Raw genomic sequence first — 17,184 nt, 5'->3', positions numbered from 1 at the left:
TCCATCGGAGGCAAAGTTTGTAAAACTGAATTGTGGGTGTGGAGAGGGGTGTATTTATAGGCATTTTGAGGTTTGGGAAACTTTGCCCCTCCTGGTAGGAATGTATATCCCATACGTCACTAGCTCATGGACTCTTGCTAATTACATGAAAGAAATACCCGATTTATCATAATTGATAGGCCTTTTAACTTGTGACCAAATTACATTATTTATGCAATCAATTATGGTGCTTAATCACTTCAGGAGATCACTACCAATATTTAATAGTTGGCAGATCCACTATAATGACAGGGTGTCTTATGACCCTGTTCCTCAATTTAAATTTTAACCAGGCCGTACCGTAGACTTTTAGAGAATCACCCCCAACACCTATTAGAGAACCATCAAATTCTTTTATTTTAGGTTTGTGGGTGTTAGCTCATTTAGCTGTGTGTAGTATTTGTGGGATAAAATAGTTGCCCGAGACCCAGTATCAATTAATCCCATGATAGGGTTGGAGACTGAATCTTGCAGCTCAGCCAATACATAATATCTCCCTGCAGTTTCTACCATCTCACACATAAAATTGGCATTATCATACATCTGTGGGCTTCGCCACGTGTTACCTGAATCCGCTGTGTCGCTCGATGCAGAGGAAACTTCATACCTACCAGTCTCCTTTATGACAGGGTCAACTTGAGTACTGCGTCTGTGGAAATAAGGTTAAGAGAGTGCTGCAAAGGAAGAATTTGGTTAATTTTTCCCAGCTGAGGTTGCTCGTCATTACAGCTAAATTGTCAGTTTCTGGTCTGTGGGGAGAGAACATGATTAGTACCATTTTTGATAGTTATTTTATTTTGTATATCTCTCCCCTCCCTTTCAGGTGATACTGCAGTGTCTATGACTATGCCCCACTGCTGGCCACTGGCTGTACCTCTAAAAAAGTATTGTTCATAAGTTTTTGACTCATATTAGCGACTTGTTTGCTCAACCAAATTAGCTGGGTACTAAGCTTATCTACTTGATTGTACAAGTTACCTCTACTCCTGGGCCTATCTCTTGATGCCCCATAATGATGATTCTTGGACCATTGGTTCCCCTCAGAATCAGAGCCGCTATTTCTATCCTGGCGTGGTTGCCCCTGGGTTTAGCTTGCTCAGCATTATTATTTTGGGGAGCATTATTTACTTGGGGTGTCTGGTTATCCTGAGAATATCTTCGCCATCTATTGTATCTACCTTTGCGTGGGTACCAATTATTCTGTGGGTATTCTCTTTGGGCGTAATTATTCACCTGAGTATGTCCCCCGCTTTGGCTATAGTCTCTCTGTGCCTCAGCCCGTGTTGGGGGAGGGGTAGAGTTAAACCTCTGTGGAGATGGCCTGTTTTCTCTGGCCACTTCCACATAGGTTTTCTTTTTAGACTCCAAATTTAGGGGGCTAGGTGACACCCTAGTTTCGGCCACTATTTTAGGATTGGGCTTTTTCTCCCTTTTATCCCCCTGTTCACTGGACTGCTGAATAGAGTATAACTTTGTACTCTCTTTGATCAGCCATTCCAATGAGCAGTTCTCATCAAAATCTCTAGCTAAGTTAATTTTGATGGGTGTGGGCAGTGCTTCATAAAATAGAGGCTCACAAACTCTGAGCATTCAAATATGGGATTATCTTCATCCATACTGTATGCACTTTTCAGTATCGAAAGGAACTCAATGGGACTTTGATTCGCACTACATTTTAAACCATGTACAGCTATTTTTGCGGCAGTTTTAGTGCGATGTTGCCCGAACTCTTTTCTGCACTGTCGTTTTATTTCACTCCAGGAATGAATATTCATATCCTTTAGTGAAGCAAATAATTTGTGATGTTTACCTTCAAATACCAAGGGTAGAAATTCAATTTTTAATTGCTCACTTGTAACACTCATTATACATAAAGCATTTTCAAAGGCCTCTAAGTGGTCAATTATGGAAATGGACCCCCTTTGGAAAATGGGCGTACTGCATTCTTTAGGAATTTAATTATTGTGGGGGTGTCATACACTTTATTTGGTACATTACTGGATCTCACTGGGAACTTATTGTTTGAGTTAGGGTGCCTTTCATCAGTCCTATCTTTATTTTGCTGAAATCTTACCAGTGTATTTCTATCTGGGCTGTCTGAGAATCTAGAACCCCTTTCTGACCCGTTATAGTAACTGCCCTCTTCATCTGAGGCGTAATAATCTTCTGGTCCCCCAGAGTTAGGTAACTGCCTAGGGGAAAAAAAATCTACCTCTGGGCCTGAATTAGAGCTATAGTTTGGGTATCCTTGTCTATCCTCCCGCCTGGTATCTTGAAACTCATCTCTGCCCCAGTCCTTATCACTGCTGATTTGTCTCTTCAACTTATTTATTGCCTGTTCATATCCTTTTTCAGCCTCACGGTATGTAGTTTTTAGAATTTTATTTTCATCTTGGCATGTTTCATATTCTTCTTTGGAAGCTTTAAATTCAGCCACTAATTCCTGATTATATTTATTTAAGTCAGAAACCTTTTTGTTAGCTTAGAAAACCTCTACCTTTCCTTGAATAAAAGCTTCTTCAAATTCTTTTAATGAATCATTTTCAACTCTTAGCCATCCTAATTGTCTGTCTTGTCCTGCCATTTGGTTAGACATTTCACAGCTCAAATACATTAGTATCAGCCAAGTTTTGAAAATTAATTCATCACGCCCTCTAAATTCTGTGCATTCATTAAGTTGCAGTAACATTTGGTATAACTCCCCATCTTCAAACCACATATCTCTAACTAAATATTTGGCCCTAGCTTTACACCCCTTAATATACATGGAGACATCATCCCCAATATCAAGTCTAGTCATAATGTGGTTCATGGCTTCCAACGTGAGAGTTTTTTCCTGAACCACTACATGGACAGAGGATCTTGGGGAGGGCACAATTTCATCTTGTACAGATACGCTAGCACTACCTTTTGCTGAATACATCATTATTTTAGTTTTGTACGCTAATACAATTTTGACCAATAAGAGAGGAAAAAAAAAAAATATCAAAATATCAATATTCATTTTGAAATATGACAAAATTAATATTTTTATTAACTTTGAAATATGAAAAATCAATATTTGTTATGAATTTTGAAATATGAAAAATTTATATTTTTATGAATTTTGAAATATGAAAAATTAATATTTTTATTAATTTTTCAGAAATTAATATTTAATAATATTTCAAGATATTAATATTAATCTCGAAGTACGAAAGTCAATATTTCAATTTAAAAAAAACAACTATATTTTCAAAATATTAATTTCGAAATATGAAATTCCTTTCTCTCTTTTATAATTTCTATTTACCACAAATATATTACATCAATATGATAAATATTTATAATATCTCACGCAATGCCTCCATATAATATGTCAGTATATTTATAAGAATCTTAGCAGTACTCTCCAAATAATACGTGAGTATATGGCAGGGTTATAACTTAATATATTTAATAATCTTTCCTTAAACTGAACCCATAATCAAATATGCATACACTAAGACAATAAAATTAATATAAATTCATGAATTATTTAATATTAGTTAATATCTATGAGCAAATTGAAATATATTTGTAATACCAGAATATGAATCAATATTATATACATTTAAACACTATTAAAATATGCTATGCAGAGTTCATACGAGTTCACCTTATCCACAGTAGAATTTCATTCAGTTAACACAATGAGATTCCAAGATCTTTAACTGCTAACATCTAAGCAATACAATTCTAACAATGCTTAGTTAAACAATAGGACAGTATATATACTCTAGTTTAAACACTAAAAGTTATATATATTATTTGTGCCAACAATCAAACTCTGAGTTATAACACTATATTTGCACAGTTAAACAATTTAGCATCAAGGATTTGTTTAACAATATACAGGCTATGAATATAAACTAAAATATAAACTGCTCTTTTAAATCTCTCAACTATACTTTAACTGTAGTGACCATACATATATTTTTGTTTTAAAATATTACCTGTAATATATAGAGAGAGATATAGAGAGAGAGATATAGAGAGAGAGAGATATAGAGAGAGAGAGATATAGAGAGAGAGAGAGAGAGATATATAGAGAGAGAGAGATATAGAGAGAGATAGAGATATAGAGAGAGATAGAGATATAGAGAGAGATAGAGATATAGAGAGAGAGAGATATAGAGAGAGAGAGATATAGAGAGAGATAGAGATATAGAGAGAGATAGAGATATAGAGAGAGATATAGAGATATAGAGAGAGATATAGAGAGATAGAGATATAGAGAGAGATAGAGATATAGAGAGAGATAGAGAGATAGAGAGAGAGATAGAGAGAGAGAGAGAGAGATAGAGAGAGATAGAGAGAGATAGAGAGAGATAGAGAGAGATAGAGAGAGATAGAGAGAGATAGAGAGAGATAGAGAGAGATAGAGAGAGATAGAGAGAGATAGAGAGAGATAGAGAGAGATAGAGAGAGATAGAGAGAGATAGAGAGAGATAGAGAGAGATAGAGAGAGATAGAGAGAGATAGAGAGAGATAGAGAGAGATAGAGAGAGATAGAGAGAGATAGAGAGAGATAGAGAGAGATAGAGAGAGATAGAGAGAGATAGAGAGAGATAGAGAGAGATAGAGAGAGATAGAGAGAGATAGAGAGAGATAGAGAGAGATAGAGAGAGATAGAGAGAGAGAGATATAATGGAGATATAATGGTTATTCAACATACTTTAAACCCCTGCATCAATACATTTCTCCTGTTAGCATCCATATTTCATTCAGCACAACAGAAAACCCACAATTTGATATCAAACATCAATATTTCACAGTCATATCACATCAAAGTGACTTCCATACATCCGTCTCACTATATTTCAAGAGATATATTGAAAATTTTATAAACATTTAGTGCATAATCATATTATATGACTTAGTTCATCACAGGTAGGCAATCTTGTATCTATCATCTTTTAGCTCCATCTGGAAAAACAGAGAACATGCCATACATACATTTCAAACATGAGATTACCAAAATTATACATACATACATACATACATACTCATTTCTATGTAGTGTTCAAAATTATATAAAATCCAGCAGATCACAGACTGTTATATAGTCACTTATACTTTCAGGCTGTATAAAGGAAAAAAAAGTAGTATATCATAACATGTCTTTGCTGGCCACGTTTTCATTGCCCCACTTACATAGCATGGGGTCAATTTGCATGTGAAATGTAAATGGTTACTTTTTTACAAAATATATCACCTAGATCAGACTTCTAGGCAATGTTGTAAGGGGTAGGAAGTTTATCACACAGTTACAGGTAGTAAAACAGATGGTCTCTTGAAATTGCTGTTAAAGTTAAATAAACCAAATGTTTTATTGTCCTCACTTGTGTGTTTAGAATAACTTTGCATACTAACTGGGGGGAGAACTGAACATGAGTGAAGTAAATTTTTCTGAATGAATGAATCATTTGCAACTGACTAGCCAAATATATGATTAAAAGAGATTACATATATATATATATATATATATATATATATATATATATATATATATATATATATATATATATATTATGGAGGGAGATAAAAACTGAAATTAAAATCCTCCATGTCTCAAAATTATATCAATGTAAATATTTGCATAGGAAATTAGTACATCTAGGCAAGTATCCCTGCTTGCTTTCCCCCAGAAATTCGCTCTGTCAAAACAGTATTTTTGAAGCAAAAAAAATGAGAATTTGCATATCTAATTTGCATATCTTACCCACAATTCTCTTGTGCATTGGAAACATTGTATATTAAGAATTTCTGGAGGAAAGCAAGCGGGGATACTTGCCTAGATGTACTAATTTCCTATGCAAATATTTACATTGATTTAATTTTGAGACATGGAGGATTTTAATTTCAGTTTTTTTTATCTCCCCCCATAATTTTAATGAATTTTGGTTTAACCATGAAAATAGCTTTTCTAATGCAGCAACCAGAAATCTATCTCCTACTGATGAGTTCCAAAAAGAACGAAACAGGCTTGTCTAGTGAGTGATTTCTGGTTTGCTGTCATATTCCTGTTTAAAAAGGATCGCTGTGTCAAAACAGTATTTTTGAAGCAAAAAAACTGAGAATTTGCATATCTAATTTGCATATCTTACCCACAATTCTCTTGTGCATTGGAAACATTGTATATTAAGAATTTCTGGGGGAAAGCAAGCGGGGATACTTGCTTAGATGTACTAATTTCCTATGCAAATATTTACATTGATATATATATATATATATATATATCTCTATCTTTACTTATACCTTGACAACAGCGATGCCTAGGAGCAACACTTGGTCCACCTCGGTATTGTCTTGGACCGCATCAGGGCTGCAGGTCTGACTCTGAAGCCAGACAAGTGCAAGGTAAGGGTGTCAGATGTCTAGTATCTTGGACACCGAGTGGGGTGCGGGAAGCAGAGGCCAGATCCTGCCAAGATTGAGGAAGTCACTAATTGGATGACCCCCAAAACCAAGACCTAAGTCCTAGCCTTTCTTGGCACTGCAGGGTACTACAGCAAGTTTGTCCGCAACTATAGTACCCTGGCCAAACCCCTGACTGACCTGACCAGAAAGCATCTACCGCGTAAGTCCTGTGGTCCCCTGAGTGCGAGGCTACCTTCGAACAACTGAAAACAGCATTAGTATCTGCCCCTACCTGGCTGCTCCTGACCCCTCTAAACATTTTTGTGTCCATAGAGATACCTCCATGTTCGGGTTGGGAGAAGTCCTGAGCCAGGTGGATGAGGAGGGCCATGAGAACCCCGTAGCCTACATCAGCCAAAAACTATTGCCTAGAGAGGTGGCCTATGCAGCAGCAGAGAAGTGCTCTCAAGAAGCTACAACCTTATCTGTACGGGAGATCATTTACAGTGCTCATGGATCATAACCACCTGTTATGGCTTATAAGGGTTTCCGGGGACAATGGATGTTTGTTACGGGGAGCTACCCCACTTTTCCCCTTCCCGCCTCACCGGCTGCGAACGCTAGAGATTCCCACTGGACTTTAGCCTAGGTCACTCTAGAAGCCCTTTGCTCCAGAGATCCGCTCTACTGAGAACTTCTCATACCTTTGATAGACATTGGTTGGGGTGAGTACTAAGGGGAAGCTCACTCAGGAACCTGGTTTTTTTTTTACACCCCCCACCTTAGACTGTTACTGAGTACGCTTTGCCAGGCTGCCTCTCCAATGATTCCCTGGAATAGCCGCCGCTCCCTCCTGATCACCCCAAAAATACAACCTAGCTATTGTGGGGATCTCTATGTTCCAATAACCCTTTCACCTTAATACTGGTCTTTTCTGGATATTAGGGTGGGCTACTTGCTAGAATCACTTCCAGCTCTACAGGTTCCAGGGTTGAAGAAGTTCTCTTTTGGCGGAGATACCCAGTCGGGGTACCCGGAGTCCGTTACACATATCTATACTTTATCTCATAACCCCAACTATACAGTATCTCATAACCCCAACTATACAGTATCTCATAACCCCAACTATACAGTATCTCATAAGCACATCTATTTAGTATTTCATAAGCCCAATTATACATTATCTCATAAATCCAACTATATTGTATCTCAGTCACATCTATACAGTATACCATAAACCCAACTATACAGTATCTGATAAGCACATCTATATTGTATCTCATAAACCCAACTATACAGTATCTCATCAAACCCACCATACAGAATACCAAATAAAACTCATTTATAGTAATCAAACTCAAGTATACAGTATCTCATAAAACCCGCTCTATAACCTCTCAAACTCAGCTATAAAGTTTTTCATCAAATCCAACTATACAGTATCTCATCAAATCCAACTATACAGTATCTCATGAAATCCAACTATACAGTATCTCATCAAACTCCACTATATAGTTTCCTATCAAACCAACTATGAAGTATCTTATTTCATAAAATATATATATATATATATATATATATATATATATATATATATATATATATATATATATATATATATATATATATATATATATATATATACACACACATATACACACACATACACAATATTACATGAACTCAACTATACAGTTTCTCATAAACTGAACTACACGGTATCACATTCAACCCAATATACAGAATATCAAATAAAACTCAATTTTACAGTAATCCATCAAACTCAACTATACACTATCTCATCAAACCCACTTTACAGTATCTCATAGACTCAGCTATACAGTATCTCAAACTCAACTAAATAATAATAATAACTTATAAAGCTTAACTATACATTATCTAATCAAATTCACTTTATACAGTATTTCATAAAGCTCAACTATACAGTTTCTCATAAAGCTCAACTATACAGTTTCTCATCAAACCCACCATAGAGAATGTCAAATAAAACTACATTTTACAGTAATCCAAACCATAACTATACAGTATCTAATCCAAACCGTAACTATACAGTATCTCATTGAACCCACTCTATACAGTATCTCATAATAAACTTAACTATATAGTATCTTATCAAACCTCCTTTATACTGTATCTCAAACTTAGCTATACAGTATCTCATAAAGCTCATCTATACAGTATCTCATTAAACCCATTCTATACAGTGTCTCATAAAAAAACTATACAGTATCTCATCAAACGCACCTATCAGAAAATAAAACTCAATTTTACAGTAATCCATTAAACTCAACTATACAGTTTCTAATCAAACACTATACAATAGCTAATTAAACCCAACTATACAGTATCTAATCAGATCTACCTTATACAATAAATAAATAATTCTCCATTTATCGTATTAGTTTTGTGGCCCTTCTCTGAACTTTTTCTAAGTCTGCAATGTCTTTTTTTTTTAGATTGGTCCCTAGAACTGCACTCAATACTCAGGCCAAATCTATAAAGATTTATATAGTGACAGAATTATACTATCCTCCCTTGCATCAATGCCACTTTCAATACATGCTAGAGTCTTGTTACCCTTTGAATAGCTAATTAAACCCAACTATAAAGTAGCAAATCAAACCTACCCTATACAATATCTAATTAAAACCAACAATACAGTATCTAATCAAAACTACCCTATACAATATCTAAATTAGACCCAACTATAAAAGTAGCTAATCAAACCCACCCTATACAATATCTAATTCAACCCAACTATACATTATCTCTTGAAACTCACCCTATGTAGCATCTACTCAAACCCATCCAATACAGTATCTCATTAAAGGGACAGTCAAGTTCCAAAAAAACTTTCATGATTTAAATAGGGAATGTAATTTTAAACTTTCCAACTTAATTTTATCACCAATTTTGTTTTGTTCTCTTGGTATTCTTAGTTGAAAGCTAAACCTAGGAGGTTCATATGCTAATTTCTTAGACCTTGAAGACCATCTCTAAGCTGAATGCATTTTGACTACTAGAGGGCATTAGTTCAAGTGTTTCATATAGATAACATTGAGCTCATGCACGTGAAGTTACCCTGGAGTAAGCACTGATTGGCTAAAATGCAAGTCTGTCAAAAGAACTGAAATAAGGGGGCAGTCTGAAGAGGCTTAGATACAAGGTAATCAGAGGTAAAAAGTGTATTTCTATAACAGTGTTGGTTATGCAAAACTGGGGAATGGGTGTAATAAAGGTATTATCTTTCTTTTTAAACAAAAATTCTGGTGTTGACAGTCGCTTTAAATCCAACTTATACAGCATCTCCTCAAACCCACCCTATACAGCATCTCCTCAAACCCACCCTATACAGTATCTCCTCAAACCCACCCTATACAGTATCTCCTCAAACCCACCCTATACAGTATCTCCTCAAACCCACCCTATACAGTATCTCCTCAAACCCACCCAATGTTGTATCTCAACAAACCCACCATATACAGTATCTCCTCAAACCCACCCTATACAGTATCTCCTCAAACCCACCCTATATAGTATCTTATAAAAAACCACCCTTTACAGTATAACATCAAATCCATCAAATGCTTTATCTCAACAAATCCACCCTATACAGTATGTCCTCAAACCCAACTTATACAGCAATTCATTAAACCCACCCTATACAGTATCTCAATAACCCCACCCTATACTAAAGCTTAAAGGTGATCTTCCTTCATCAGAAAAAAAAAAAAAAAAAAGGGTGGGCCGATCAGCATTATCCTGATCTTTTTTAAACTGATGAATGAAGGTAGCCTTCACTTTCAGTAATGTTAAATCCTAGCATTTTTGAAATGCTAGGATTTACTATCACTTTAAAAACAACTTATACAGCATCTCATTAAACTCACCCTATACAGGATCTCCTCAAACCCACCCAATGCAGTATCTTAACAAACCCATGCTATACTGTATCTCATAAAAACCAACCTATATGTCCTCTAAACCCCCTATACCATATCTCATAAAACCCACCATATACAGTATGTCCTCAAACCCATCCAATGCAATATCTTAACAAACCCATGCTATACTGTATCTCATAAAACCCACTGGTATGTCCTATAAAACACCCTATACTGTATCTCCTCAAAAACCCACCTAATACAGGGCCAGATTTCAAGTGGTGCACTAATGACAGCAGCAATCTTGATGGACCACGCTAACATATATATAACTCACTGGGTCTTTTCTGTCAAAACAACAATTATAATTTGAATTAAAATTGTTGTTTTGACGGAAAAGACCCAGTGAGTGCCCTCTTCCTTTGATGATAGAGATAATTTTCTTATATTCCTTTATTCCTGGCTGATAGCTGAATATCTCAGCATCAGTTTGGGGTGTTTGCTTACACAGGCTCACCAAAATTAGAACACAAGAGGAAAAAATGTAGCTATGCATTTCAGCCTGTATACAGCCTTTGTCAAGCCTTAATTATTGTACAAAATAGAAGAAGCCTCTGTTTGCAGCAGCTAGGTTTTAAATATTATAGTGGCCAATTGGAATCCATCTATTCTCAATGCTCCGTTTATCATTGGTGGGAGAGACAGAGGGGCCTATTTAACAAATGTCTGTCCGACATAATCCGATCAGCGGATCATATCCGATAGACATCGCTGAATGCAGAGAGCAATACGCTCTCTGCATTCAGCATTGCAACAGCAGCTCTTGTGAACTGCTGGTGCAACGCCGCCCCCTGCAGATTCATGGCCAATCGGCCACTAGCAGGGGGAGTCAATCAACCTGATCGGGTTGATTTCAAGCGATCTCTGTCCGCCTCCACAGAGCAAGCGGACAGGTTATGGAGCAGCGCTCTTTAGACCGCTGCTTCACAGTGGAGGCTCCTCTATAGGAGCACGATCGCACGTGAACACCCAAAGAGAGAGGGGGAAGAGGGGGAAAAAAATAAAATTTTTGGCTGAATAAATATAAATTTTCCAATAGCTCCCTATTGGGAAAAATTATATTTATTCAGCTAAAAAGGGTTCCAGGCTAATTTAGAAAAAAAAATGCTGTTGTGTTACTGTTCTATCTATCGCATCGCACGTGCGATAGGTAGAAGTATAGGCTACAAGATCTTAGCACTTATTTTTGAGTGACTGCAGCGCCGCCTCCCTACCCAGCCCTATAGCTTCTTAATCGCACAGTTCTGACTGTGCTCCTAGTGCATTGAGACAGTGTGATGACGGTGTGCGGAAGGAGGAGCCTGGTCAGCGTGAGCAGTGCACACAAGCCTTTTGAAAAGGCACAGAGCGGAAGAAGAAAATAATGGTGGCAGTCTGGGAGAGAGCTTTCACAGTAAGTACTGTATAACACTGTTATACGTATTACTATTACTATATTGATTTTAACGGTCACACACAGGAGATCATGGCTCAAAATTGTGAAGGGGGAGAGAGGAGGATCAGAGCTGAACCTGTTTTCAGCAAAATATTTACATCAAAGCCCTCATCTCGCCATGTGCTTGAGTCTCTGCAAGATTAATCTTGCTGCCCGGTTCAGCTGTACTCTGCACTCCCCCTTCATAGCTTACTTCGTCTTGAGCAAGTTGTGAAGGGGGAGGTTAGAGTAGAGCTGAACCGGAGAGCAAGCAAGATTAATGGTGCAGAGTGTGAAGAGAACGGGTAAGAGGCAGCCTGAGGGACGCAATACAGGTCAGATAGCAAGGAAGCAGGGTGAAAGGTGACCACAATAAATGACTTTTATTTATTGTTAAATGAGTCCTGTTCCAACTAGGTCCTGTAGCAGGTTGTATATATATTTGGCAGTATGGGTGGGGGCAATACCCAATAGCATCAATATGATAATGATGGGCAAATAACAACATTATTTGTAATATACACTAATGGCTGCTTAGTTGTTTTATTACTGTGTGAGTTATCTCAGGCTGCATATCCTCTTGACAGGCAGCTCTCTGCAGGCAAAACATTCAAGGGGTGGGGGGGGGGTTAGAGCCCTTTCTGGCTGCCTTGTTTAACTATTTATGATCAGGAACAAAATTGTTTCAATTTAAGTACATTTAATTTGAGCAGAACTGCAGAAGCAAAACCATTTTCCTATGGAAGCACTATCTGACTCATGTTTGGCAATGAGTTTCATGTTTGGCAATATGTTTCATAATGGGGTTATAAAAAGTGTTTCAGGATATACCTTTTTATAATTTTTGCAGCTTTTATTTAAATTGGCTCTATGCACTCTGCTTCACAAAGGGAAGCAGGCATAATGCATTGTGACACAAGGCATGTGTGAATGAATTGAGAGCATAAATCTGTAGATTTATAAGATACATGTAATTGTATGAAATGGGTAGTAAATAATACATATTTCTCCCTCCCTTATTACAATATATATATATATATATATATATATATATATATATATATATATATATATATATATATATATATATATATATATATATATAAAGCAATTCATGGGCGGAGCCATCTGAGGGAGGGGTGGGGCTTTATTTCATGGTGTGTGGTCTAGTGTGCCCCCCCAACTTCAAACTTCACCAGCCGCCACTGCTGCTTCATAACTGGTGTTTCTGGCGAGTCTGAAGGCTCCACGGAAACACGGGCCCTTCAAGCTCCATACGGAACTTGATAAATGGGCCCCAGAAACTTTTGAAATAAATTTTACAATATCTTACATATTACATTTTCAATGCTCCACTTAGATTTAAACGATTTTAAATCTTGAATCATCTTATAAAATTGATAATTGATCTGTACTCTAGATACTACCAATAAACTAAAAACACATGGAATACATTAGATGCTACTAATAAACTATACACATGTAATACATTAGCTGCTACTAACTATACACCTGTAATACATTAGCTGCTACTAACTATACACATGTAATACATTAGCTGCTACTAACTATACACCTGTAATACATTAGCTGCTACCAACTATACACCTGTAATACATTAGGTGCTACTAATAAACTATACACATGCAATACATTAGCTGCTACTAATAAACTATACACATGTAATACATTAGCTGCTACTAACTATACACCTGTAATACATTACCTGCTACTAACTATACACCTGTAATACATTACCTGCTACTAACTATACACCTGTAATACAATAGGTGCTACTAATAAACTAAACACATGTAATACATTAGATGTTACTAACTATACACCTGTAATACATTAGATGCTACAAATAAACTATACACCTGTAATACATTAGATGTTACTAACTATACACACCTGTAATACATTAGATGCTACTAATAAACTATACACCTGTAATACATTAGATGTTACTAATAAACTATACACATGTAATACATTAGATACTACTAATAAACTATACACATGTAATACATTAGATGTTACTAATAAACTATACACATGTAATACATTAGATGTTACTAATAAACTATACACATGTAATACATTAGATACTACTAATAAACTATACACATGTAATACATTAGATGTTACTAATAAACTATACACATGTAATACATTAGATGTTACTAATAAACTATACACATGTAATACATTAGCTGCTACTAACTATACACCTGTAATACATTACCTGCTACTAACTATACACCTGTAATACATTAGGTGCTACTAATAAACTAAAAACACATGTAATACATTAGATGCTACTAATAAACTATACACCTGTAATACATTACCTGCTACTAACTATACACCTGTAATACATTACCTGCTACTAACTATACACCTGTAATACATTACCTGCTACTAACTATACACCTGTAATACATTAGGTGCTACTAATAAACTAAAAACACATGTAATACATTAGATGCTACTAATAAACTATACACATGTAATACATTAGCTGCTACTAATTATACACCTGTAATACATTAGGTGCTACTAATAAACTAAAAACACATGTAATACATTAGGTGCTACTAATAAACTATACACATGTAATACATTAGCTGCTACTAACTATACACCTGTAATACATTAGCTGCTACTAATTATACACCTGTAATACATTAGGTGCTACTAATAAACTAAAAACACATGTAATACATTAGGTGCTACTAATAAACTAAACACATGTAATACATTAGCTGCTACTAACTATACACCTGTAATACATTAGCTGTTACTAATAAACTATACACATGTAATACATTAGGTGCTACTAATAAACTATACACATGTAATACATTAGATGCTACTAATAAACTATACACCTGTAATACATTAGATGTTACTAACTATACACACCTGTAATACATTAGATGCTACTAATAAACTATACACATGTAATACATTAGCTGCTACTAATTATACACCTGTAATACATTAGGTGCTACTAATAAACTAAACACATGTAATACATTAGCTGCTACTAACTATACACCTGTAATACATTAGCTGTTACTAATAAACTATACACATGTAATACATTAGGTGCTACTAATAAACTATACACATGTAATACATTAGATGTTACTAACTATACACACCTGTAATACATTAGATGCTACTAATAAACTATACACCTGTAATACATTAGGTGCTACTAATAAACTATACACATGTAATACATTAGCTGCTACTAATAAACTATACACATGTAATACATTAGCTGCTACTAATAAACTATACACACACGTAATACATTAGTTGCTACTAAAAAACTATACACCTGTAATACATTAGATGTTACTAATAAACTATACACATGTAATACATTAGATGCTACTAATAAACTATACACATGTAATACATTAGATGCTACTAATAAACTATACACCTGTAATACATTAGATGTTACTAACTATACACACCTGTAATACATTAGATGCTACTAATAAACTATACACCTGTAATACATTAGGTGCTACTAATAAACTATACACACACGTAATACATTAGTTGCTACTAAAAAACTATACACCTGTAATACATTAGATGTTACTAATAAACTATACACATGTAATACATTAGATGCTACTAATAAACTATACACATGTAATACATTACATGTTACTAATAAACTATACACATGTAATACATTAGCTCAGAGCTTTCCAAACTTTTCATGTTGGCGACACACTATTTAGACCTAAATAATTTCGTGACACAGTAATTCAGTTGTACTGGCAAACAGGAGGTTAAACTAACTTGTTTTAAGAGATACAGACACATACATAAATTATATAATAATGAAATGTACTTACAAGTAATAGTATGTAAGTATGTGCAAGAATTAAAAAAAGTTTAATAACACCAATAGCTACTAACTATTTTAATGGGATGTATGAGGTTTATGGGATGAGCACAGTTTCTAAATATTTGGTGGAATATTGGATAAAGACACTCACATTTCATCATCAAGCATTTTTAAGCTTCCCCTTCCTATCCATATATCAAGAGCAGGAGCAGCAATGCACTACTGGGAGCTAGTTGCAAAAAAAAAAAAAACAGCGTTTAAGCTGCCGCCCTCAGAGCTCGGTGAGTCCGACTGACTACTGCCCACCCTGCAAACACACTGCTGTCCCACTCACTGACTACAGGAGCCAATATGCCAATGGGAATAGTTTCAGTTCCCACTGAGCTGCGCGAATAGGTTACGTTGATCTGTGACCCCCTAGGTATCAATCACATGTCAACCATATGATATGCGTAGCAGGCAGGCGGAAAGTCAGAAACCAAAATAATTTTTTTTTAAATTTGTGCTGAAGCAGGGACACACCTACACAGTGCTGCCGACACACTAGTGTGTCCCGACACACAGTTTGGAAAGCACTGCATTAGATGTTACTAATAAACTATGCACCTGTAATACATTAGATGTTACTAACTATACACATGTAATACATTAGATGTTACTAACTATACACATGTAATACATTAGCTGCTACTAACTATACACCTGTAATACATTATATGTTACTAATAAACTATGCACCTGTAATACATTAGATGTAACCAACTATACACCTGTAATACATTAGATGCTACAAATAAACTATACACATGTAATAGATTAGATACTTCTAATAAACTATACACACACATGTAATACATTAGCTGCTACTAATAAACTATACACACCTGTAATACATTAGATACGACTAATAAACTATACACACACATGTAATACATTAGATGCTACTAATAAACTATACACCTGTAATACATTAGATGTTACTAATAAACTATACACCTGTAATACATTAGATGCTACTAATAAACTATACACCTGTAATACATTAGATGTTACTAATAAACTATACACATGTAATACATTAGATGCTACTAATAAACTATACACCTGTAATACATTAGATGTTACTAATAAACTATACACCTGTAATACATTAGATGTTACTAATAAACTATACACCTGTAATACATTAGATGCTACTAACTATACACCTGTAATACATTATATGTTACTAATAAACTATGCACCTGTAATACATTAGATGTAACCAACTATACACCTGTAATACATTAGATGCTACAAATAAACTATACACATGTAATAGATTAGATACTTCTAATAAACTATACACACACATGTAATACATTAGCTGCTACTAATAAACTATACACACCTGTAATACATTAGATACGACTAATAAACTATACACACACATGTAATACATTAGATGCTACTAATAAACTATACACCTGTAATACATTAGATGTTACTAATAAACTATACACCTG

At 35.2% G+C, this 17,184-nt stretch overlaps 1 protein-coding gene across 1 annotated transcript in view; it reads left to right on the top strand.

Annotated features, from left to right (window-relative positions):
* Window positions 1-6,943, top strand: part of LOC128659663 (tyrosinase-like) — a 142,675-nt gene extending 135,732 nt beyond the window's left edge. The window contains exon 6 of the mRNA XM_053713232.1: window positions 6,754-6,943. Within this exon, the coding sequence (XP_053569207.1) occupies window positions 6,754-6,943 (190 nt within the window). The remainder of the gene's footprint in view (window positions 1-6,753) is intronic.
* The last annotated feature ends 10,241 nt before the right edge of the window (window positions 6,944-17,184 follow it).

Source organism: Bombina bombina, chromosome 5 (assembly GCF_027579735.1).
Source record: "Bombina bombina isolate aBomBom1 chromosome 5, aBomBom1.pri, whole genome shotgun sequence".
NCBI lineage: Eukaryota > Metazoa > Chordata > Amphibia > Anura > Bombinatoridae > Bombina > Bombina bombina.
Note: the sequence above shows the minus strand (reverse complement) of the source record. Positions and strands in the feature narration are given on the sequence as shown.